The 26,627-nt window shown below is 44.9% G+C and overlaps 1 protein-coding gene across 1 annotated transcript in view; it reads left to right on the top strand.

Moving 5' to 3' along the window:
- The first annotated feature begins 5,065 nt into the window (after positions 1–5,065).
- Positions 5,066–26,627, top strand: part of UBE2S (ubiquitin conjugating enzyme E2 S) — a 111,010-nt gene continuing 89,448 nt past the window's right edge. The window contains exons 1-2 of the mRNA XM_069607000.1: positions 5,066–5,448; positions 7,086–7,233. Coding sequence (XP_069463101.1) covers positions 5,446–5,448; positions 7,086–7,233 — 151 coding nt within the window. The 5' untranslated portion in view covers positions 5,066–5,445. The remainder of the gene's footprint in view (positions 5,449–7,085; positions 7,234–26,627) is intronic.

Genomic DNA, 26,627 nt, shown 5'->3' with positions numbered 1-26,627 from the left:
TCCTGCCCACACATACTCTCACGACAACCTCACAGCTAAAATGTGACCACCTCTACTTATCTTCTTATTGGCGAAGATGCACACACGCATTCTAAGCGGCTCTGACGAATTTCCCATATCTTTGACTTTGGTCGCCTGAGGGGGTTCACCTACAGCGCTTTGAGGCCATAGGAAGGGGCAAAGGCGCTATACAATGACAAATTAAATTACATTATTCTAAGAATGAAACTATCAATTTAGCAAGTGGGCACTAATATTATCACTACTATTATGGCTATAATCATTATTATTATTCATAGCGTGAAAAAAAACATTCAGAGTGCTCCTCATAAGACCTGCTTAGTCCTAAGTCCTTACCAGGTCTCATTCCAGCTCATCTTTCACGTCCATTATCTTCCTTTTTCTTTCTCCTCTCCTTTGCATATGTAAGGTGTTTCTCCCCTTTAGTATGTAGGAATGAGTGAGTAGCAACCTGTAGGAGACCTGAGCATAGGAGTCTAACACCTTACTGCACACATGTGCAAAATATACAAAACCCAGGGGGGTAATGGATGGAGCCTCATGAGGGCCTAGAGTTGGTCAGCCCAATTTACTGACAGATGTACAGGTGCCCCTGATTAAATACACAGACACAGTCTTACTTCTTAAAACAAGCGTGAGCCGCTTCCGTTTATGTAATTGAATTCTGTCAAACTAATTCTTGGTACATATGAACAATATTACTCCACTGTGCTCCTAGCGGAGGCGCTCTCTTCTAGTACATGGAAGGAAACAATACATTACAGTTCTCATTCCATCACTTTTCCTTAGTATTCATTACATATTTGCTGCCATAATATTGAAATAGGTCCTGGCGTGATCTCTGAGGACAAGTTCATTCACATTTGGTAATTAATGGGTTAATTGTGTCAGTGAGGTCACTTTGAGACCGTGTGCATTCTCATTTGGTAAATAAATCATCAAATGGACCCGTTGGGATCTCATTGACATTAAACGCATTCACATTTGGTAAATCAATAATCAAATATCTCTGTGGAGTCACCTGAGAACAAACGCATTCACATTTGGTAAATAAATGATCAAATATCTCTGTGAGGTCACCTGCAAACAAATGCATTCACATTTGGTAAATAAATAATCAAATATCTCTTTGGAGTCACCTGACATCAAACGCATTCACCCTGGTAACTAAATAATCAAATATCTCTATGGAGTCACCTGACAACAAACGCATTCACCTTGTTAACTAAACGATCAAATATCTCTGTGGAATCACCTGACAATAAACGCATTCACCTTGGCTAAATACCTAATCAAATATGTAGTAATTGCGTCCCCTCACTCTTGGTTGTGGCAAAACATGCCACTGGGACGTACCACACCCAGCACCACAAACCACCAATCACCCAATCAGAGCACCGGGCCGTAATCCACCTCTCTCCTGTGCTAGGCGAAGCACCTCTGATAGATCCTAGCGGGACTTTACAGATCCCCCTCAGGGCCACACTCGGCCTTTCACACCCCGTGTCCCTGGAATCGGCCAAAACCCTCCTCTTTCTTAGGCGAGTTCCCTCATCCCCTCACTCCACAGCGCTACTGATCGTGTACAACCTCTCTGTGTCACACTGACAGGAGAGGACAATATTACCTTCACGTCTAGTCCACTGCTGCCCACATGTTAGCTGTATTGCCGGCACACGCAGGGTTGAGGGTTCCTTTTGTACTCTTTCTCTATCTCTCGTATCTCTCCAGCTCTGAAATCTCTCCATTGGCTCCCACTGGATGCAAGGATTAAATTCAAACCTTCTGCATTGTCCACAAGGCTTTCTGGGGCCTGGGTTCAAAAAACCTTCAGCTATCCCTCCGCAAATACCTCCCCTCTCAAGCTCTTTGCTCCTCTACCTCCAACTCCCTCGGGGTCAATCGTTTTTCAAAGAAACGAGATGGGGATAGATCTCCGTCTTCGGCTGAGGCCTCCCTCTGGAACAGCCTCCCTGCCACTCTAAAACTTGAGGAGAACCATCTCTGGTTCCGGAAGCACCTCAAGACCTTCCTCTTTTCTTCTGCCTTTGCTCCCCCTCTCCCCTGCTGATCTGTTCTCTCTTGGCACCGTGCACCTGGCCACCCGCTCTCGTCCGGGCCCAGATACCTGCTCACCCTGCCACCCTCCCGCACTGCCTCCGGGCCACCCCTTGCACTGGGGTCTGTATCTTTACCCATACAGCCCCCCCTTTTTCTTCCTGCACTTATCAGACCTACCCTGTCTGCTGCCTTAAACCTAACACTCGCAAATTGCTGGCTGCACTACCACTGTTTGTTGCCTTTATTATTTATTGTTATTTATCTGTTTCTCCTCTGCTTTGCACTTTCCACTTCTAACCCCCTTCCATGCACTTTTCCCCTCCCCCTCTCCCAGGCACTTGCGCATTCTCAATGTCACTGGGCCTAGTAAGATCGCTGTTTTGTTCTCCCCTGTTACCCTCCCTTGCCTTATCGTGCTCTGAAACACTTGTGTACGAGCGCGATAGAAATAAAATATAAATATCAATATCCAACCTGATTGCTTTTACTCAGTGCGAGAACATACTCCGCTCTCTCTTCCTCACGAGCGGTGGCGGGCCGGTGTGGCACCCGCCAAAGGCTCTTCCAGAGTCACGACCTTCGGCACACTCTCTCGACCCCGGGAGGGGAGAGAGAAATACCGGCCCCGATGGGCAGACGGCCTATGGGTGGGGGCCCGTCCCTGACACAACAGAGGGCCTGGATGCCCTCTGTGACAGTATAGAGCTCCCGTCTCTGCTAGTCTCTCCCGGCACTCTACCGCAGACGCTCCCCTCGAGCTCTTATTCTCCCTGGGAACTCTCCACTTGTCTCTGCCAGCAGGGGGGCTCACGCTGGTCCTGAGGTGAAATCAACTCACAGACGGTCCCACTCCCCCTGCTGGTGGAACCTACCATGATTGCTCTGGCACACACTGCGCGCCAAAACCACATAGCACAGTGAATCAGACACTGTGAAAGGTAAATAAACAAACACGCTCTCCAGACCACGTGACACACAGCCCATGCACACACGGAAACCCACAAGAAATGCGGGTTTACACATACATGCCAACCCTCCCGATTTAGGAGCCTAAAACAATTCTAACCTCAATGCAAGCCTATGAAAAAATTAATTTCTCCCATTTTCCTTGTCAAAATCTCCCTCCTAGGTGCTTTAGAATGTTGGTGTTGTATGCCTTCTTGCCTAATGTTGCTTTCTTCTTATCTTACCTTGGCACCAAACAGAGTCAAAATTAAATGTTTGGTGCGTGGGTTGCCCATAGCTCTCAACTCTCACGCTTTTGGTGGGTGTCACCCGCCTGGGAATCAGTTTCAACAGCCAAACCCCTTATTTATCCATTCACTTCATTTGGACTCTCCCCTGCCTAAAACAAAATCGTGTGTTTTCACCCTCCGATGGGACTCAAAAGGTTGAGAGTTATGAGTTACCACATGCTACCTTTCCATTAATCAATTCATGCCAAACATACAAGGTTACCATACCTGCCTAACCTCCTGTTTTATCCGATAGACTCTGGGTTTTTACACTCTTCTGGGTCTTCAGGGAAGAGCGTGGAGTCTCCGGGATTTCAATCCTTTATCCTGGTCTAATGACAGTTTGATCGTCAAACAGGCTTTCTAAAGTAAGGAATAACCTTTCTTCTAACATAGAAGAAACACAGGCATTGTATATATATATATGTCTTTTGTTTAGCATCCAGGTGTCATTGGTATAACTTTGGAGTGTATGGAGGATTTTTTCCTGTTATAAAGCACTTAACATAATTACTCAAATCATTGTATTGTGGTATACGCCCCAGAATCAAATTAAAGAGGCTGAAAGGCCGTCTCCGAATGGAATGGTGTGTGGCAGAGTAAAATACATTGTAAATGCCTTTTTTGAGGGCACAGGCAATTTCATTTAGTGCAGTTTTGTGCACATAGTCGATCACACAATTAATACAGTTTAGGAACTGGAGGAATTAATTTAGTGTAACATAGGCAAATAACTTTCTTTAGGGATTGCAGCTTTGTTGTGCATAGATTATAATACAAATAGGTTTTCTTATTAAAAAAAAAATCACATGTATTGATTGCATTCCTCTGTAAAGCACAAACTGAAAGTGTTTCTAATGGCAGCTACAACAACTGTGTTTACATTTTTGAGATGTTGGCGGGCATGTGGGTGGGGCTTTGTGCAATTTGGCAGAGCCTGTGAGCCTATGGGCGGGGCATACATCTCAGGGATTTTGATTTTCAAATGTAGGCAGGTATGAAGGTTACCCATCCTTATTTTGTACCACCAACTTTCAATAATTGATTAATTTGATACAAATAGGGAAAAAGACAAATCTCGAAAAGCACTAGAAAAGTGATGATTTGTATAGACTTAGTCATGCGACTTTAGAATGAACTATATATTCAATGTGTATATCCGCCGGTTTAATGTAGTGCAGACTGATTTATCTAACTACAGTGGATGTCTAAATATTGTTTCCATATGGTTGGTTACATGTCCAATTAATTACAAATTAAAAAAACAAAGCAAGATACCGTTCAAATAATACAACGGTGAAAATTAATCATAGAGATTGTAACTCATTTTTCTTTTGCGAATTCAGGCCTTTTGTAAATATCCATCTAAAGAATAGTTAATACGTAGTTGTACACACCGTGAAATGTTTGCTGTCATTTCAAAGGCAACGTGTGTCGGGTGGTCTCTTGGACTGGCCATTCCAAAATGGCCGCTTGGTTCGTTTATTGTTAACGTCAGGTCACTTTTGTCTTTCTTTCATTTTATTGTCAGTTATACCATGCCTGTTTGAAAAAAAACAAGCATGAGACGGGTGCAACAACGGGCGTTAAAAGAATGCATTGCCCCTCCCTTCTGAGTACATCAAGCGTAACTTTCAAACCATCCAATCAGGTCTCGCTTCCTGCCCTCATCGCTGCACAGCTGGAGCTGTTCTGATTGGTGCAGCTGGTCATCATTTCAATGTATACCAGTGTTCGAATTGACAGCGATTGGCTCTTGTTCTAGGACTGTTCTGTCAGTGTTAGCCGCGTGCGCACGCATACTTTTTGATTGGTTGCCGGGTAGCGCGCACTGTTCAGTTCGCCTAGGTTACATGTACGCCTGCGCTGATAGTCCCGGTGGCAGATCGGTGCGGGGGAGGGGCGTTTGAGGACGGCGGAGAGGAGGGATCGTTGAAAGACAGAGGGGCAAAGTAGGGAGAAGAGATCGCAAGGAAATACAAAACGGCCGTACGCAACAGAGCTCGTCCACCCAGGCGCGTCACTTCCCTTTTATTTCAGTTAATAAAGAGTAGGCCCTAGTCCCAGATCATCACAAAGAAGGGGAAGAACCCCCGCACGGCGTTCTGGAAACGTCTCTCCCCCAGAAATGGTGAGTTCAGATGTAAAGTGGGATGGGTGACAGACAAGGGTTGCTAAGGAGACACAGTGCTTCAAATCTGAAGTGTGCACTTATGTGTTATACTCGGCAAAATACATATGTTCGGCGGCAGTAGTTCAGACAGTGGGACGCAAACCCTGTATACCTGTACATCAAATGTGCTAAACTCTACTGGCTTCTCTAACATCAACAGTCCAGGACACTAACGTGTCAAGGACATTGCTTGCGTTTTGTAGTGGTCACGGTGCCCTGCAAGTGTTTGCCCCGCTCCCGCTATGACTTTTGCTCTGTCTGAACACGCTGATCCGTCCTGTCCGTTAGTAGTTGCCACCGTGCGCTTATGTATTTTCATAGGCGGTCTATGTACCCCTTGCACAACTAAGTAGATCTGTTCATCCCCGCCATACTGTGCACATAAAAAATATAGACTTATTCACAAATGTGCAGAGTGCTCTGTCACAATCAAATAATATTCGAGTCTATGAAAATACCGTATGTAGACCATGTCCACCTCTTCTATGCCGTATGCAACTGCCATGCTCTTGCTATACAATCGTTATACCTTGGAATTAAGTTCCTTTTATGCCGAAGCAGTTAAGGTAGACCGGATTTTAGAAAACAGCACCCTAATAATGGCGGGGGGGGGGGGGGGTTATCGGGTCTCTTGATCAGGCTTCTTTTCAGTGAGGCAAAGCCGTAAAACGGGTAGCCTATATTGGCCTTGATATAAGGCACGACCCCATATGGGGAATCCAGTGTTCAATCATACAATTCATGCGGCACCACCTTTAACCATCTCATGCATACCCACCTATTGAACAGTCGGGCTACACCCAATTGCTCCGCAGAGTAGCCTTCAGGACCCCACCGGTTGTCTGCACGTTCCTTATCTTTCCAGTCTTTCTTCGGCTCGTTACACTTTGTGTATTCATCCCTTTATTCAAAAGCCTACAGTTTACAGTTCCCAAACGAGACATGAACAAGCCATATAACAGGTGACCGTAACCCGTACACACGATTAGTACAGAACAGGAGTTTATCTTACCTTACTGCAACTGTATAAAATACAGATCCCGCAGCCTCTAGTATGTAGCTGCTATGTATTTCGTGTACTCCATCTCAGGAAGTTTGCTCCGTTTTGGTTTTCATACCAACACCCTATTTGTAAACCAGCTGTCTAGCCCTATATTATTCCACCAGTTCTTGTGCATTCTTCCACTATTTTTTGGGAGCGACAGTGTTTATGATGTAATGTTTGCTCTTTTGTAAAATCTCAATAAAATGTTTTTAAACAAAAAAAATCGGAAATGAATTAGTATGTTAAACCATTTTTACACGTTTTATTTTTACTTTAATGTAAGAAATTGCCTTTAGTTTTTTGCCTACATAAAAATATACAACTTTTGGCGGCAGTAATGTTGTCTACGCTTATCTGTGTCCATAAAATGCTCTCTACCCCCGCAGAGCGCTGAAACCGCTCATGAAATTTGAAAAAGCAGGTTACTGCAATGGAATCTGAATTGTATACCATATTTATTTGTGTCGTCTTGTTTTTGGCCTTGTTTTTGCAGCTTTAATTCGTGAACACGTAACTGAGTTGGTAACACATTTTCCTTTTTAAATCCTAGAATTCAAACGTTGAGAATCTGCCTCCACATATAATCCGTTTGGTTTACAAGGAAGTCTCCACACTGACATCGGACCCGCCAGAAGGCATCAAACTCTTTCCTAATGAGGAGGATATCACAGATGTCCAAGTCACCATTGAAGGGCCAGGTAATGCAACATAGGTTTTATTTGACATTTGGAATGTACTTGAGGCCAACGAGAAGGCAAGTTCAGTTAGTTTTGATTTCGTTTAGGTACTTCCTGAGTGCCGCTAAACCTCATGTAGAATGGGTACAGTAAGATCTTATGTATTGAGATTCATTACCCAGATGAAAACCGGGGGTACTCACGCTTGTGTTGGTGTACAGTGGCTCTTCCTTGGACTGGAGGGTGATGCACATATGGAGCAACAGAAGTCAGTCTGGTTGCCACTGAGGCCTGCTCTTTGACCATGAGGAAGAGCTGAATTGTGGGCAGCCTTCCAAGGAGTGTTTATTGCATTCAGTAGCTGAGGATAACACTTCTCAGTGCTATTCTGTATCATGTCAGTATTCGGTTTATGTTGGTCTTGCAGTTCCCAGTACTCGTGGTTGCAACCAATCAAGGTCTCGTACATTTACTGCTGGGCTTAAGTCTCTTGGTTTTGAGTACAGGTGTGTTCTGTCCCATGTTGCTGCAGCTTGTTAACTGACCATGACATAATGTGTGAGCGATGCTTTGACTGTAAACCTCCTCAAAGCGCAGTAGATGCAAGTCCTTGGTTGTTTTGGTCTTTCAGTTATGGGCGCGCAGTCGTGGGGAATGAAGGTATGCAATAATTACAAGCCTGCAGTCCATCTGGAGGTGAGGAGGAGGACATTGCGAGCTGAAGCCGCAATCGGCCTGGTTGCACAGCATCAAGGAGTTGAATGGTTCTCTCTTGGTTTATCTTGCTGCGACAGGGTCAAAGGGCTTGCAGACTGGTTCATTGTTTGGCCATATCTCCAGGCTTGTGTTTGTAATATCACATACTTCCTTTTTTGGGAACGGCTGAGATTTTGGCTGGTGGTACCAGCTGTGTCATTCTCTTCTGTGCTGGCCTGCAGATGTCCCTTTGTTGGCCATGGTGGCCAACGGTTGGGACCCTTTGGGTCAGTAAATTGCAGCAAAAATGTAGTTGCTGAAAATACCTCTGCAGTGAAAAAGTTGCCAACCAAAAAGTAGTCTGACAATATAGCTGAAAAAGTAGCAAAAAAGGCAGTTCTGATGCGGTAATGGTTAAGGTGGGTTTTCTGGGTCTGTGATTTCCTGGTTTAAGATAGGGTTTTAGGGTTGGGATGGTTGCTGCACGGCTGGTAATGTTGGAGGTTAGTCGTTAGGGTAAATTGAGTTTTAGGGGTGGGATTATGCTAAGGCTGGGGCTGATGGGAGTACTGTTTCGGTAAGTGTTAAAGGGATAGGGATGTGTGGGAGGGCTGGTGGCGATGGCATAGGATAGGGTTACAGAATAAATCTAGTGGTTGGAGCAACGTAAGCATTACGGGTAGGTGTTAAGAGTTGCAGCTAAGTTTAGGAGCAAGGGTTTGGGTTAGGGCAAGGGTTTTGTCATTTGTGGCAAGCTGGTGATGGGGTTGAAGTTGAGTTCACTGTTCATTTCCATTGATTTTTGTATTCTGTAACATGCAATACAATGCCCCAGCTTGCTGAAGGGGTAATGTTCCGGTTAATAGTTGGGTGAAGGTTTAGGAATGGAATTAGGGTGACTTTGGAGGTTTTATTCAAGGTTGCCCATTGTTAGTTACAGCATTGTACTTTTGTGCATTTAAAAATCTTTTTGGGGTGACCTTTTTTCTGGCTGGAAGGGGGTGTGCCCGCCAGGTCCTGGGCTCCGATTTACAGTTTCTCCAGGTTGAAGGTCATGGGATGACTTGGCCCTCCGATATTGATGCTAGAGTAGGGTTGGTCGGCCCTCTAGTATTCCTGGGTTACAGTATCCTGGGGTTAGCAGTGGCTGCCCAGGGTTAACCGTGCTGTTGCCCATACTAATCATTGATGAGGGAGTTTGTTTTCAGGACTAACATTTTGCCTCTTATTTGGGATGTTTGGAAGACTACTATGGTTGAGATCGGACTGCCCTGTTGGGCCTCCTTCGCTATTGTGGTGATGTGGCCTCTCAAACTCTGGGTGTGAGATAATTGCTTGGTCTTGCATGCCTTAGTCCTAGGTTGCGTTTGGTTTCAATAGTTTGGCTGGCATGCTTCAAAGGTTTGCTCCGAGCTAACTGCATACAACCTTGTTTCAGATTTCTGGATACCATCTATGGCTGTGGGCCTGCTGGTCGGTTTCCAGCTGCCCATCTTAAAAGTGGGAAGAACTTACTGGAGATATGTGGCTCTTGAGGGGCGGGGGGTGGGAGATGTTGGCTGGATTGATACCCTGCATTTCACTGGACTCGGGTACCTATTAAGAATTTCCTCCAATCCTTTATTGTGGTAGCAAATAAAATCTGCTTGGGCAACATGTTGGAGGATATGGGTCTGAATCTGGGCACTTTATCTGGTTGTTCACCATCTGTCTAAATCCTGCTTGCATAGTGCAATGTTGTGGAAGACCGCCATCAAACGCCTTTCCCGAACAAGGTTGTACTCTGCCTGGGCTCCCTAACGTTTCTCTCACTCCCCTTAATCTATGGGGATGGCTATTTGCCGACTGCTCCCTCTGTGCACTGATGGCATTCTTCATGAATTTAATTCAAGCATGTGCTGGTTGTATTTTTAGGTTTTTGGTATACTTTGTGTAGTTATGTACGAGGAAGAGTGTGTGGTGATAATGCCGATGACTTGCGTGTAATCTTACTTTACTCGTTCTCTGGTTCTGACCACTTTCCTCCCTTCATCTCCCTCCCTGCCTGGTGGTAAGATTCTCAGTTTCTTTGTTATAGATATTATGGGGGCAGTCGGGTTCTTACACCCAGCGGTGAGGGGGAGTGCCTATAAAAGGGACAAAGAGAAGCCATTTCGGCAGAGGGTTTTGGTGGAAGGCAGCTTACCTGATGCAGGAGTATGAGTAATGGCGGTTACCAGTAAGTAATCTGAGCTTTTAGTGGCTCAATTGTCACCTTTAAAATACTGATGTCCCACTACAATGGTGACGAGTGCTTCAAAGAACTGTTTTCTGTTTGATGCAAACGTCAACCTGTTTCTTTTGTAGCTGGCTATTGTGGTATTTTGGATCATTGCTAATGACTGACTTTGCAGACCAGTGAGCCCTGGCACGTGCTTGAATCTTTTGGTGTCTTTCCATACCACTTTATTTTATTTATTGGGTATTTATAATGCGCCTATACACTGTTTCGGGGCGCAACAAGACAAGAGGGTGGGGGGGGGCAGGGACGACAAACTATCTTACTCGGGCTTGTGACTTCGGAACGTGTAAGTGGTGGGTGATCCGGGCAGAAGGGCCAGGGGCAAGTAGAGAGGGCAGGGGAAGGAAGGTCCGTAAGGTAAGGGGAAGGAAGGGCTACACGGGTGCAGGCTCAGCCTGGCAAGTCCAGGGGGAGGGGCCCGGAAGGGCAAGTGTAGGTTGAGGTGGGGTCCAGAGACCAAGTGCACGGGTAGACCGAAATGGGGGGGGGCATGGTGCCGTGAAGACTCTGAAGGAAGCAGGCAGCAGTCAAGAAGCAGACAGGGACATTAGCAGGGCAGGGGGAGAGGAAAGGGGGAAGAGAAAGCTTCCAGTGGTTCTTGAACTTGATCCTCACAGCAACCGGGTGCTAGTGGACGGATTTTTAGGGCTGGAGAGATGTGGTCCCTGGGTTCGAGGCCAAGGTTTAAGTCTTGCAGCAGTCCTATTCTGGATTTGTTGAATGGGGGGCAAAGGGAGGAGTTGGGTAGATCAAGGAAGAGGCTGTTGCAGTAGTCCAGCTTGGATAGAACCCGAGCTCAGAGACATTGAGCTTTTGGGAGAAGGGGAGAATGCCTCTGAGGAGCGGTGCAGCTGAAAGTCGGCCTTCTTAGCAAGTTCCATGTGAGGTGAGTAGAGGAGTCTAAGATTACATCAGGTTTTTTCTCATGTAAGGGGGCCCATGGAGAGTGTGGGAGGGAGCATGGGTCCCAATGAGAAGAATTTCTGTCTTTGGCATTAAGGTAGAGATTGGTAGCAGTGCACCATGCCTGAATAGCAGCCAGGCACTCGGGAATGAGGGAGGAGGCGGCAGAGGAGGGAAGCTTGAAGGAGTGCTGCGTGTCATCGCATAGCACTGGAAGAGAGAAGGTGGAGAAAAAGTGGACTACAGGAGCCAAGTAGATGTTTAACAGCCAAGGCGAGAGGATAGAGCCCTGGTGGACTCTGCTGGTGGAGAGAAAAGGGCCCAGTTGAAATTGGGAAGGACGATCCGAGAGGAAGGTCAACCAGTCCAGAGCCAGGGAGTGCTTCTTGTGTTGGAGGTAATGTGTGCAAGGTAGTACAAGCTCATGCTCTGGTGTGAGCCCCGAAGTTCCTGTACTGGCTTATTAAACTTTCCCTAGTGAGTCCTAATCACTACCTCGCAAAGGATACAACTTGTGGTTGTGACTAAGACTTAAAGATCTGCGGTTGAGGTGATTTTTCCTCCTGAGTAAGTACATTGCTCTATTGGCTGTGCATAACGACCAACCCCATTTTGGCAGTGTGGTTCTCTCCATTAGAAGCTTTTTTTGTGACAGAGGTTCACAGATAAACCCGGCTTCCTTTGTATAAAAGGGTACTGAAATGACAATTTATGACTTTAGGCAGGTACAGCAAAGAGCAACATTTGAGTTAAGATGTCTAGAGTTTGAGTCCACATTCTGTATTGGCTGGACAGCTTTCGTGCTGCACTTCCCAATTATAGAGGTGTTGCCAAATGCTTGAAAGGATGCACAATTGTGAATGAAGTGCTGCCGGTCTGCATATTCCTGCCTTAAAGGGGAAGTGTGCTCATTTTTTTATTGTCCCGATCGTTCAGGCCTGTATTTTTAAGCATACTGTAATCGATCTTAACATTTTTTCCTATGCATTTTACCTTAGTTTTCCTCACTTTTACACATGCGAAAACGGGTTGGGCGTGGCCATCCTGTGCTATCTGTTGAGGCATCACACTAACTTAAGTGCGCCTGCAGCAAGAATACAGATCGCATGCCCCTCAAGCTGACATCACTATTCCAGACGATATGCTCCACTTATTTTCATGACGTTAGTGGCCAGCGTAGTGAAACTCACACGCCATAACGTCAGTTAACGCAGAACCAGGAAGATAAACACAATCCTCTCACCGCGTGCACCAAATCGGATAGGAAAATATTTTAAAAGAAAACATAATTCTGCAATATAGCACAAAGCATAAATTAGTTTTCAAAAATTGATTAGCAGAGGTTGCTAATTTTTTTGATTAGCAAACAGACCCATTTGATTAGCAATTTTGGACTAATAATATTAATGTCACCAGAAGTTATTTGTACCCAAGACATGAAATGGGCAACAATACAGCAGTTTTGGGTACTACTGAAATAAGACATTGGAGGAGTCCGGCCTTGCAAATTCTTTAAAATTCAGCTAGACCTGCAGGTCGGGTAGTTTCCCTATTCAACCTAAGAGAAATGCACTCGACCCATAGTAATGGACGACAACACATTTAAAATGCAATTTGTGTACAATGGTGCATGTCACTACAAACTCACTTTGTTTGGCACACTGCTGCCACCCAGAGGCCAGCCATGCACAGTGAACACCTTTGACATTTACTGCAAAGTAAATGTTACATAAACGTTTCAAACATCTCTTGCACATGCTACACAGCCTGCATAAAATGTACTCAAATATGAGAGTGGGCAAAAAGACTGTGAGCCACCGCCGAGTGCCTGTAGAATGTAAAAGGTTAGCTGCATGAATGAACACAAACAGATATGATAAAAAAGGCTCTGAAAACAGTTTGGCCAGCTGTCACCTGCGGGTGGTAATATATTAATGCAATCTTAAAGCAAATCGAGCTCTGGAGGCTAACTAAAGTGTTTTGTATTGCAATAGATCTGTAGATGTAAAGATTGGATGGAACTATTGATCACTACTTTGTGTAAGCATCTAGTTCGTTTTGTGTATTCATTATGTAAGAGGAAAGAAAGACTAAGCAGGGTGGATTGCGTAGCGGCAGAGAATTGAGCAAACTAGATGGAATATTGTAGTTTGTGGTCATCTCAATTTCAGGGTACCTGGTATAAAGCAACTGGGTGATAATTTAGAATGTCAATATGGGCTCGCTCATGGGTTGAGCATCACTTGCAAGATGTATGCAACCGCTAGGTTACAAAACTAGGTTTGCCATCAAATGCATTTGATCATGTACATTTTCAAGTGTTGACTCGTCAATATGACATCTTCCCCAACAAAATTAAATGTAGTTGACAATGACATTTAGATACACTAACCTAAACTTTACTGTAAAGCATGGAGATGATACAGTATCAAACTCATTATGCATGATGTCACAGCTTGCATTTTAGGAATGGAATTGCATGGCTGTCTTCGACATACTGGTGTTTGCCAGACAGGATATAGAAAGGTTAATAAAAGTAGCATCCTGATTATTTTGGGTTTGCAATTATCTGAAAAATAAATTCTTGCCTAGCACTCAGACATGCCTTTAGCACTTAAGAGCGTAAGAGATGATTACTGCTGCACTTTCTCTCATTTAGGACTTGAAGGGAACAGAGAAAAGGGGGGCAAGAGACGAGCTATGCTTTCATTGAAGTGGGAAATTTAAATAGCTCTTTGCTGCACAGGTTTCCATTTGATTAGCAAACTGACAGAATTGCATAGCAAATTGCTATGCGACACTGCTTATTTTATGCCTTGTAGCAAGTGCTTTTATCTATCAAAGAACTCTCCCAAAACTATTTAAGTCCACGAAATGAACTGTTTCCGCCATACAGGTTATAGAATGTATAACTTCCTCACGATATAGTACCCCAATTGTTGTGTTTTATGTTACACCAGCAGAACTTTTAATGACACACATGGTGTTCCTTTCGTGAGAAGATATGGATTTGATGGCCTCTCAATTGCAACGCTTTCGCCTCAGCATCTTGCTACATCGGAAACGGTGACAGGTTGCTCCTTGTCGCTGGTACCGCCAAAGGGCATACCGGTCCCTGTCTGTCTTCCCACATCACCGTAATGCAAAAAGCTCAGTTTAGGCTTAATTGTTGATCGAATAATCCACCCGACGGTAACTGGAAGCTATGGCATTCGCAGAACGGTACAATAGGTCTGTGTAGATAACAGAATAATATTTTTAGTAGCCTTCTTTAAATGAATATATCCATTTATCGTATAATTCTGCACCGGATGAAACCTAATCAACACAAAACACACATAATGAACACACATGACAAACCTGGGGGATTATTTTAGACCACGACGTCTGACAGGTTAGCGCTGTGAAGTAGATATAGCTCCCAATGGGATGGATATGGAGAAACACAGACAGATGGCTTTATGGAATTGGGAAGATTATTGATCGAAAAGCGAACCAAGATCTCTCGGAGAATGTTCAGCCTCCGGCACTTCACCCCACACCCACTTTATGGTGCACAATAATGCAACGTTGACAGCCCATCTGGATATACCACGGGACAAAGCAGTTTAGATATCGATAGCCTCCTTACAGGTTGTGGTTGCAGGTCGTCTATGAATAATCATCACAATATTCTCCAGCTAACAACCAGTAACAAGGCAGTAAGACATACTGCCCAAAATAGTAAAATAGTCAACACCAGGTGTCCTTCTAGCCTAGCGGTTGCTGACTTTTTTGCTCAAGACCAAATAACAATAGCAGCTTGTTTTCAGTGATTGAAGCCAGAGACGGTTCGATTTTGTGAAAGAATTTCACAATACTAAAACAGACCGGACGATGAGTCAGTGTGACTTGATTAATTTCCATTCCCACAAGCACCAGCCCACGACCTGACCTTCACTCCATGGAGAGATGAGCCCACCTGACCCACATGGAATTTGAAGTACGCCTGAAACTAACTAAGCAATGTAGCACAATCGTGTATACTGTCTTACTAATCCCTAGTGTGGGTTTTGACCCTTTATGTGATGTCATTACTGATGCTGTGGCCTCTCGAAAGGGAACGTTCATTCTGGAGGCTCAACGTTCTCGAACAGCAGACACCTTTGCTGATATTTTTTTGAATTTGGTACAATTGAACCTTGTTATCTCTGCTAGCTATCTCTTGGCTTTTCATCACACTTATTGTCGACGGGGCGCACCTCCACCTCGTGCATATATAAAGCAGATACCTTATTGTAACAACTTATTGCGTCTGCTATGGGGAGGCTGTTGGAACGTTTTTTTTTTTTGTTTTGTTCTTACTCCAGCTTTTCGCTCCTCCGCCCACAACTCCCTGAGGGTCAGTCGCTTCTCCAAGCAACAAGTTGGTGGTTGATCTTTCTTCGGCTGGGGCCTACCACTGGAACAGCCTCCCTGCCTCTAGCATATCATTTCAGTAATACCATGGATAGTACACCCTATCCGTTGTACTGACACGCTCGGCAAGAAATCACATACTGTAGTGAACTGGGCAATACATTTTTCTGATCTAGTGATACTTGTACTAGGCACAGTATAAACCTTTAACTTTTAATCTGGATAAGTCATTTTATGGCAGTTGGACCATGGGGGTGTAATATTCAATTACAGTAGTTTCTCTGTTCAGACTAGGGGAAGCAATTACTCATCCTTAGTATAGGATAAGTTACTCAAGGTAAGTAAAACCAATACTATAAGCAACTGAAAGGCAGGTCAAACCTATCTGTCAAACGGACCATGCAAACCAAAACCCAGTGTTACACTGTATGAATGACCCAAAGTTTGTCGGCAACATGTAAGGCAGACTTTAGGCTAACAGCATGTCAATGGAACAAAACCAGTTATTATCCTTGGGGGGAGGGGGTTATAATCAACTGAAACAAACATTACTTTTGAAGAAGTCACAACCAGTTCACAGGCAAGCAAAATAACCTTATATATACTTTCAAGGATAGCATAACCTTTCAAAGGCAACAAAACTTGTATATACTTGGCAGAAAGGTGGGAGCATGATTTCTTGTGTTGTGAGAATAGTTTGAATCCTCTAATGAATCATAGGAGTTGTTGAACAAATGACTCCACTTGCCATTAATGTTAAGTTTGTCCGTGTTACTTAATTTATATTTAAAAAGAGAAAGGGGATACTATCACCAAAAGGGATCAAAAGATACTTTCTACCCTTCATGAAATGTAGTTCTGTCAGGGTTAGCCATTGAAAGTTAAGTGGTGCACCCAGTGCTCCAGATAAGATTTTGAGGTGGGAGTATTTTATGCATGCTTTTTCAAATTAGAGAGTAAATGCAATATCAAGAGTAAAAGTGTGTTCTCCTCTGCAAGAGAGTAAAACGTATCCAACACATACTATCGAATAGTATATTTTAAAGCGCAATATGCAGAGAGGTGATGGAAGTCTTTCTTGAAAGTAACAGCTTTAAAGTTTTACTGCGTTTGTTCCAAGTACATTTTTCTGAACAAATACAGTAAAACGTTAACACTGCCAGCTTCGGGGAAAGGCTTCCCTCGCCTCTCTGCCTAACAACAAAATGCAAGTGCACACATCCAGGGGTGCACCTATGCTAAAATTTAGGCGGGGCTAACCCTTCAAATGTTGGGAGGGGCACCAACTTCAGAGACGGTGAAGAAGTGGCAAACTTACTTGTGTAGGGGCATCTAACTGCATTACTCATTGTAATGAGACTATTCCATTGCAGCTTCAATGTTAGAGGAGGGGGGCAGGGGAAGAGGCTGCAAAAAGACAGGCGACTACAATTTACTATGCCTGGCAGCAATTGGGGTAGTGCCAGAGATTACAGAAGGGAGGGAAGGCGGTGTAGGGAGGGGCGGAGAGATGAGGGGGAGAGGAGGGGAAAGAATGCAAGGCAGGAAGGGGGTGAGGGAGAAAGGGAAACCTCACGGAGGGCAAGGGGGGGTGAGAGGTGGACTTTAAGAGAAAAGGGGGCAGGGGAGAGGAGGGTGCCCTGAGGGGGAAAAAGGGCCAGAGGGGGCACACAGACACACTAGGGGGGCAGACAGGCACTCCGGGGGAGCAGAGGGGGCACACAGACACACTGGGGGGGGCAGAGGGGGCACACAGACACAATGGGGGGGGCAGAGGGGGAACACAGACACACTGGGGGGCAGTGGAGGCCCACAGACACAATTCAGGGGCACACTGGGGGGCAAAGGGGGCACACAGGCACACTGGGGGGTAGAGAACAGACACATTCGAGGGGCAGTAGGGGCACACAGGCACACTAGGGGGGCAGAGGGGGCACACAGACAATTTGGGGGCAGAGGGGGCAAACGGGCACACTAGGGGGGGCACACTGGCACATTTGGGGGGCAGAGGGGGCACACTGACACATTTGGGGCAGAGGGGGCCCACACTCATTCGAGGGGCAGAAGGGGCACACTGGGGGGCAGAGAACAGACGCATTCGAGGGGCAGAGGGGGAACACAGGCACACTAGGGGGGCAGTGGGGGCACACAGGCACATTCGAGGGGCAGTGGGGGCACACAGGCACACTGGGGGGGCACACTTGGGGGGGGGGGGGCCAGAGGGGGGCACACGGGCGCACTTGGGGGGTCAGTGGGGACACACAGGTGCATTCGAGGGGCAGTGGGGGGGCACACAGGCGCATTCGAGGGGCAGTGGGGGGCACACAGGCGCATTCGGGGGGCAGTGGGGGCACACTGGGCGGCCGAGGGGGCACACTGGGCGGGTAGTGGGGGCACACAGCATACCCGCCTACATTTGAAAATCAAAATTCCTGAGATTTATGCCCAGCCCACAGCCACAAGACCCCGCCCATTTGCACACGGCCCCACCCACCTGTCAAAAAGGTAAACTCGGTTGTTGGAGCCTTCCGTTTGCTTACTATAGTATTGGAAATAATTCAATCAGTGCTATAGTAAGCAAATGAAGGCAGCGCCACCACTGAAATATTAGTGCTTTCAATCCATGTCATTGGATTTAAAGCACTATTATTGTTGCGGCGGCGCCCTCAGTGTGGTTACTATAGCATTTAATGATTTTAGTGCTATTGTAAGCAAAATTAAGGCTGCGCCGCCGCCGAAATAATGCTGCTTTCAATCCAATGGCATGGATTGAAAGCAGCATTATTTCGCCTTTGGCGCTGACTTAATTTTGCTTACTATAGCATTGAATTATTTTCAATGCTATGGTAAGCATAATGAACGTGGCGCCGCCGCCGTAATAGTGCCTTCAATCCAATGACATGGATTGAAAGCACTATTATTATAGTGATGCAGGCAGTGGGCGCGAACATTTCGCGCCGTTCCGGGTCCCGTCATATTCTCCACCTGATTGGCTACCGGCGGCAGTGAATCAGGTGGAGAATGACGGACCCAGAAAGAATCTCAAAATTCCTGAGATTCAAGGAACTTTTCCGAAGACCCGGAGAAATGCTTGAAATTCCGAAGTCTCCGGAAAAATTCCAGAGGTTAGGCAGGTATGGCACACAGGCACATTCGAGGGGCAGTGGGGGCGCACACACTTACGGGGCAGAGGGGGAACACAGACACATTCGAGGGGCAGTGGGGGCAAACAGGCACATTCAAGGGGCAGTGGGGGCACACAGGCACTTACGAGGCGGCATAGCGGCGTACCTTGGTGGACAGGGGTAGACCGGGCCAGGAGTGTCCGAGTGGGCCTTGTGAGGAGGGCAGGCCAAGGCTGCCAGCATCCTCATTGGCCAGTTGTAAGAGGCCATGCCCAATCACAGGCACCCAGCGCTGAAAACAAAAGCACACCGGCGCTGATGGAAGGAAACTGCCATCTTGGAATGGCCATGCCTCGTGGTGTCAGTGAGTCAGCACACAAAAAAGCACATCAGCAGACACACGACTCAAAATTCTCAAACACAATCCTAACAAGAAGCAGATGCCACACATCAGTTCAATTTAGCCAGAGTCGCAAAGTCAACTGTGGCGCCATCGTGCACCGGAACATAGAGCCCAGGAGGGGGCTTACCTACATATGATAATGCAGGGCATCAGGATGTGAAGAGGAACCCATTGTTCCAGCTGCTCTGGTCGCTGTAGAAGGAGAAAATGAAATCTAGCATTTGCTAAATGTGTTACAGCGCCATCTAGTGGAATGAAAGAATAGGGGAATTCTCAACAAAGTACTGTGGCCAGCCTGCGTAAATGGTACGAAAATAAAAATAAAATGTGGCATATTTACATTATTTTAATGCGTAAAAAGCACCAATACGCTCCTTATCTGGGGGGCTGGGTGCACCTAAGGCGACCTAGCAACAACGGGCACTTATTGCCAAAAAGTTGCCAAAGAGGATACATTTGATTACGTTATTGAGAGCTATGTAGAGGCCAAAATATCACACCCATCAAAAGACTAAAATATTTGCATGTGTAAAAAGGTGCCCACTCAGAGGTGTAAGAGAACAATTCACCAGTAAAGCGAAAGGTTCTGGTAGTTATGGGGTTGACGCGGGTCAGGCGATTTACCATTACTATGAAAATCTTACCTACCATAGGCAATCGGCGCCATGCACTGCATGTGTGGATGTGGTTTTGGTCTAGCAGAGGGTTTGACAGACACCAAGCCTTAGTGTACATTTGACTGATGGCAATTATCCTTTTGCATGTCGGTATTTCTGCCACCCAAATTGGCAGTGCATCACTGATGTGCTAGGGCAATTCTTTTGAAATATAGTACCAATAGCAACCGGAGACTTGTCTTCTCGATAGAGCACAAGTAATATAAATGAAGGGAAGTTAAAGGATATACATTAATGAATCATGCACCCAATTAAATCTGCATAATTACTTTTTAATACCATTGATGTTTCTGTACAATGTTCAAATATTGGGGAACATATCGAAAATGTTGTGAGCAGATTATGAAGACTGCTACAAATCATTTAAATCTGGAAGTCCACCTTTAAACAAGTTCCGGTTCCTGCTGTTTTCGCTTGTTCCCTCCCAACGTTCTTGTTGTGAGCAAGTACAGCTAGTATTGTTCTGGCCTCCATACTGTCTGCCGAAATGCAACCTTTTGGGCCTGTACTTGAGGGCAATATTATGGAACACCTCCAAATCTCTTGTATGAAAGTGCTCTGTGGAGGGGAACGTGGCAGCAGTACCTTCGATGTGCACATTCGTGGAAATGTTGGTTTTCTGTCCATGAGTGTATGTTGGAACAATGGTGCATCAATGAATGCCATGTTTCAAATATAATTTCCATCACAAGTTTTAGAGGTCCGCCAAAGATGGTTACTAATAGACTCGCGCCACTTATTTTCCATACCCTTTTTTATACCAGCAGGTGTACATTTATTGGACTGATTTATCAAAGTGCCATACATCAAATTGATGCTGAATGTGTGGAAACTGCTCTTGCATGGCTTTGTCTATTGAAACGTGCCTGTCAGTGGCTATCCGGTCTATTTGCATTCCCCTGGATTCCAGATGTTCGACCGATTTGATGACATGTTTCTGCATGGCCACAGAAGATGTACATTCAGACACCTGCACACACCTGCACAATCACCGGACTCGCAATTAAATTTCCATGCCTTGAAAGTGGTATGTGCAGTACATTGTGGGAAACCGGGACTGTTGCCAGCTAAAATGTTTCAGTTAATATACTTTCCATTGACATCTGTTTGATTTTCCAAGCTTGACTAATAGCAGGGAATAAGAATTCCCTTTGATATTTGTAGTAATGGGTTTTAGCAAGGAACTCCACTCACAAATTCACAGAAACTGGAAATCTTACGGATCGACCAGCTGAAAAGTAAAGCTGCTGAACATAGATTTCCAGCAGCCACTTTGCCCAGCATCGGTTGAGCGGACCATGAAAAGGTATTATGGAGGTGGACACAGCTGGCATGGATTTTCCTCACATACAATCCCTAGCTGGGAGCTGTTGAATACAATGTATTTTTGCTCCTTTAATAGCCAATCATGTGGCATTTCGACTGTGGTGGACAAGTCCCCCAGACTAGGCAAACTGAAGTCGAGATCTTGGGCAAATATCTCAGTCAGTTGCGTTGAAGCTTCAGCCTCTGTTCAGGCTGTGATATTTGCACATGTATTGAAGAAGCAGGTAACATTGAATGTTTCTTGGGTGGAACATTTTTAGAGTGTGTAGATTGTGTCAAGGGGTCTGCGAGCAATTGCAATGCATCTTCATTGTCTTCAGTTTCATCTTGTCGAATCGTTACATAATAGCAATGGTCCATGGAAAATTTGTACAGTTCGCAGGTGAGATTTCATAAATTTTCCGGCAACTGCACATAGGCATCACGTCTGCTTATTGACTGGACCAAGCTGCACCTCAAATAGTAGTTACTCCATTGTGAAATCAGTCTTTATACTTCTCTTCCTTCTGGGCCTCTAACGGATGTGTAGGAAAACATGCTCAATGTATAGCACACATACAGCAGATACGTTTTGCATCTAAAAACCTAATATGAATAAAACATCTGCTTAAAAACTTCTCCCAACCAAACTTGTTGGTTCTTTACCATTGGTTTTCTTAATTTCCTTCAAAACCGCGGGCTTCTCTTTGCCCACTGCACCATCAGGCTGTTTTTTTTTCCCATAAGTTTTAATTTGCATGCAAACAAACATATGTACATATCTACAAACAGGACCAACTTGAGTGACTTGAGAACATTACAACATAAAAATGTATTCCAGTGTGATGTCCAATTGTATTCAATATTAGGTTATGTTCACCTCTGGTTCATGTACCTCCTAATTCCACAAATTGGGTGCATTCCTTGAATGGAATATCCATTTAAATAATAAAATGTCGATAGTACTGGAAATTTACATCCCACAAAGCACTTGCACACAAAGTAGTATGAAATGATAACCAGAACCATTTACTAAGTTTGTAGTAGCAACCCATTTGAATGAACATACTCAGTGTACGTGATTTGTTCCTAACGTACATTTCAGTGTACGTGATTTGGTCCTAACGTACATTTCAGATTTCACCTCGTAACCTTCCGAGATGACACATGAGTTCACAGTGCAAAACATACTGATTGTAACGTCTCCTTCAAAAGTAGCTTGCTTTGCAATGTTTAATCTTTTCTGCATTAGGGAGGAAGTGTAATGTTGGAACCAAAATCAGAAAAGTTTGAAACATTGCAAGGTTACATACATTTCAGTATCAAATGAGGACCAGTACAATATAATTACTTGATAGGCAAGTGAGCTTTATGTTGACTCTGGAAAAGTAATTGATGCAGAATTTTGCTCCTTCATTTTCAGTACTTTATCAGAAAGTAGTTAGACTTTTAAAGGGCAATATGCCCTTGTTTACTAATGGTCACAATTAACTGATTTATTTTGAGGCTCCAGAAAGTGGAGGCGGGTGTGGTATAGTAAAGTAAAACATTTAAAAATTCAATAGAATCTGGTAACTATGGAAACATTAGTAATGCACATTTTAGTACATTTACGCCAAAAGCTCTAATCAGTTCATGAAGTTACCTTTGCAATACACACTAGCTTAATTAAATCGAGAGATCGCTGAGAATACTTATGCGGACATTGTCGTCCTACATACCAACAAACATAACTAATTCATCGTCTAGGACTCGCCTGAGCCATTGTGTGCGGAAATTTACTTAGGATTGTATTTGGAAGCAATTTACGATGAAATCTGGGTCGATGCTTTTGTTGAGTACTTTGATTGTTCGTACATTTCCTCGGTTAAGTGCAGGCTGCAGAGGCGGAATAGATTGGCCGTCGTGCAAGACGGCCCGTTCTCTACTTTAAATCTTGTCCACTGGAAAACCGCAATTTATAATCCATCTTCTTATTAAATAGATATCCTTCGGGAATGTATGCAGGACTGTGCCCAGACTTTTGGCATGGCTCTCAGGAGGGCAACCGAAAACGATACGTGAAGGCATTCTTAAAGTCTGTAAGATGTGTATGAAAACAATATAATTAAAAATAATACTTTATGCCTGTGATTGAAGGAATTATAACAGCTCTGTCTGCAATATGTTTTACTTAAAGAAAACCTGTGTGACCTAGTCGAATGAACACAGCGATAACTTTCTCACAGAATTGATTGATAAACCGCGAATCGTAATGTTACTCGTCTTTCGAATGTACTTTCAAGCATCAAAAGGAAACCTGCTTGCAAACATGGACTACGAAATATTCCATTCTATCACAATGCAGTGATGCAGTGTGCGATTTACCGAGGTCAAAATACTTCAAACATTAGATAATGGTGAAGTCTTTTGAGAGAAATTAACATTACAATACTGGGTACGTTGGGTGGAAATAGAATCTTTGAGATCAGTGATCGATAAATATAAACAAGTAAACAGGTGACCTACCCTTACCTGGACGAACAAATGAGCCAATTCAGCAAGCAGGGGAGCAAGTAGCCCTAGAACCAGTATTCCGGGTACAGGTAGAATGTTGACGAGGATCCTTGTGGATCTGAGATGTTCTCCTGTTAAATGGCAAGGTGTTAAAGTGGGTGTGTATGTGAGACGTTTGTTGACATCCACTCATCCTCTATTGCAATGTTTCACGCATGCCATACCCACCCAGCCCCCTTGCGAGTGTATGGCCACAGGTGCAAATTGCCTTTGATACTGGAGGGGGGATGGATGGGACTGAGGCGAGCGCAAAAAGGCCCTGAACACTGCTGAAGGGAGACAAACTTATGTGGTTTGCAGGGGCGGGGTCTGGAGGATATCTTTGCGTTGTACATAGTGTTTGACACCTTAGCCGTTCGTTCCCACCTACTAACGAAGTGGGATCTAATGGATGGGGGATGGTGGATTGTTGTAGACGAGGTGAGCGCAAAAGATCACCAAACATTCTTTTATGTCCCTCATAGACGAGTGAGCGTGTTCTTGATTCACTGAAAAATTCAAACAACTATTAGTATATGCTCATTTGTATTTTATTTAGTTGGGTGATGTTGATGGCACAAACAAACTGCAAGCAGTTTGTGAAAATCCTCTGTACTGTCTGCTGTCACTGGGGAATTTGGCGCAAATTGCTCCAACGACAAAGGCGGATATTTCTCGTCTTAACGCAGAATCCAAGCATCCCATAAAGCCACCATGTAAACAAACAGTAGGCCACCAGCCTGTACCACCTGTGGAAGAGCAACCTACATTCTCGGGAGGATGGCTCAGCAGCAATGTGCTCGCCTTGGATGCAAGACGACACGGAGCAACACTGGTTCAATCCCCGGTCCGCGCTTGGACACCTCGGGGTATTAAGCGCGTTATATAACCTGTCATACCATACTGTCATTGAATGAACCTGACGAGTGTACCGCCCTTAACTTGAAAATGCATCCTAAAGTCTATGGTATAGTTGCCCTTATAAAAGTAAATTCATCAAAATATATTTGGGCTTTGAAGTCTCGACTCATTACTAAAGTGAACACCCAATCAATCCATAACTGTTTGGGCCACAATGGCGAAGAGTGGCAGTCTTGCAGTCCACTATGCCCTGAACATTCCTTGTTCCTGTGCTATTGATTCACCTGGAGGAGACTGTTTGGTGAGTCTGTCTACAGTTGCCACTGGTTTTTTTTCCCTGTGGGAGGACCTACATAATCTCCACTTGCGGAGTGGCAGTCTTGCAGTGTGGCAAGCGGTCTGCAGTGAGTGACTTTCTAAACGAATACATTGAACATTAACTTGAAGTGATTTGAAGCGTAACGTGGGATCATGACGCTCTCAGACAGCTGCTTGGAGTCTCAAGTCTTCGTTACTGGGGTTTCTTCTCCTCCTCCACCACCAACATCCAATTTTCTTAGTGGAGAAATGGAGAAGCCGCCCAGCAATCATTACCTTAATAATAAAGCTCTTCCTCATTCAGAAATCACTCTTTGCTCGCACTAAATCCACATTTGTGGCCGACACCAATGCCCCCAGCCAAACAAATGCATATTTGAAAATAGATACTGACATTGGAACTAATTCACCTTTCAAGCTGACTCCTGTATCCAAAGGAGCAAAGGTCCCTCTCTACCGACAACTGAAGTTGCTGCTAGCTTACTGCCTTTTAATGTTGAAGTTGACATTACTGCAAGTACAAGATTCCATTGTGCAAACATGTATACTATCACCGACGAACACATCTGTGATGACTGATTCCACCCGGCGCGGTAATGCTCCTCTTACCGTGGTAGACATTGATGCTGCTCAGCCGGAGCTCCCCGGACATGTGCTGGGCGGTGGGGGAGGGAGGCGCCAGTGAGCCTTCGGGCAGGACAGCCGCTGAGTGTGGGTGTCCGCCGAAAGAGGGGGGAGGTGGTTGCAATGTGCCTTTCGGCATCGTGGCCGCTGAGCATGTGTCTGCCAGCAGCGGCTGCCACGAGTCAGGTCGATCTTGCACAGCTCACGGCCGACCCAGAAGTGGAGCTGGCGGCGAGTGTTTGGGTTTCGAGCTGAACAGGGACGCTGATGGCAGGGATGGTTTGGGGAGTGGGGTTGTGAGCGTTTTTGTCTCCCGTTTCTTTGCGCTCTCCCAGTGAACAGCATCGGCCTCGGAGTGCCTCGCACACAGCAGCCACACCCATCTCCTCCCCAACTTACCTTTTTAAACGAACAGCAAGCACACAAAAAGAAAATGCAACATTATGCTACACGAACAATGGCCGGCATACTTCCTTGCGAGAATGAGCAAACCTACAAGCTCATGGAAACAAACTACACTGAAACCTCACTGCAATCCTGATGTAGAATCCTTTCACTAAAAAAATATAAAAAACATCAATGCAACGAGCAAAGTAAACATTGAAACCTTTTTTCAATCTCTGCAGTGCCATGACTTTACGGATCACATCTCCAGAACCGCATTTGAAATCTCGGACCAACAAATGCTGAACATGTGGCTGTCAATGGAGCGCAATGAATGTCTGAAGCAGACCTCTGGCACAACAGTCAACTCGAAAGAGGGTCATGGGCTGCACAACCGTGAAATCGCCAATTGGGCAAACTGAGATGTAGGATAAACAGTCCAGTAAAATCCATGCAAACTCGTTCTCATCTGCATTTGTGAGCCAAGCTGCAGTTCGTGCTTCCCAGTTTATTAACCCAACAAAATTCAGACTGGGTCAATACTAATTCAGTAAGAACACAAACTGAAAGCACTAATTGCTCAAATGAACAAACAAATCGAGCCACTCCTTCAACTAACCATGAGTTCACAATGATTTCCACACTTGCGTCAATATTGTGAACCCCAAACTATTACATACTATAATTAGACCCCCAATCATAAAGGATAAACGAGCATGGAGGCTTTCGCGCTTTTATGAACCCATGTAACTTAATCCACCATTAATGCCGCTCCCAAAACAAATTTCCAAAAGTGGGGCGCAAACTGATTGTCCAATCCAGGTTTAGGTTGCTGCTCAAACCGACCACTCTTTGGTCAATTCAACATACTTTTAAAACACATTGATAAACCAACAACCCAAGAA

This window comes from Ambystoma mexicanum, chromosome 1p, assembly GCF_040938575.1.
Source record: "Ambystoma mexicanum isolate Mex_15411 chromosome 1p, UKY_AmexF1_1, whole genome shotgun sequence".
In the NCBI taxonomy this organism is placed as follows: domain Eukaryota; kingdom Metazoa; phylum Chordata; class Amphibia; order Caudata; family Ambystomatidae; genus Ambystoma; species Ambystoma mexicanum.
Note: the sequence above shows the minus strand (reverse complement) of the source record. Positions and strands in the feature narration are given on the sequence as shown.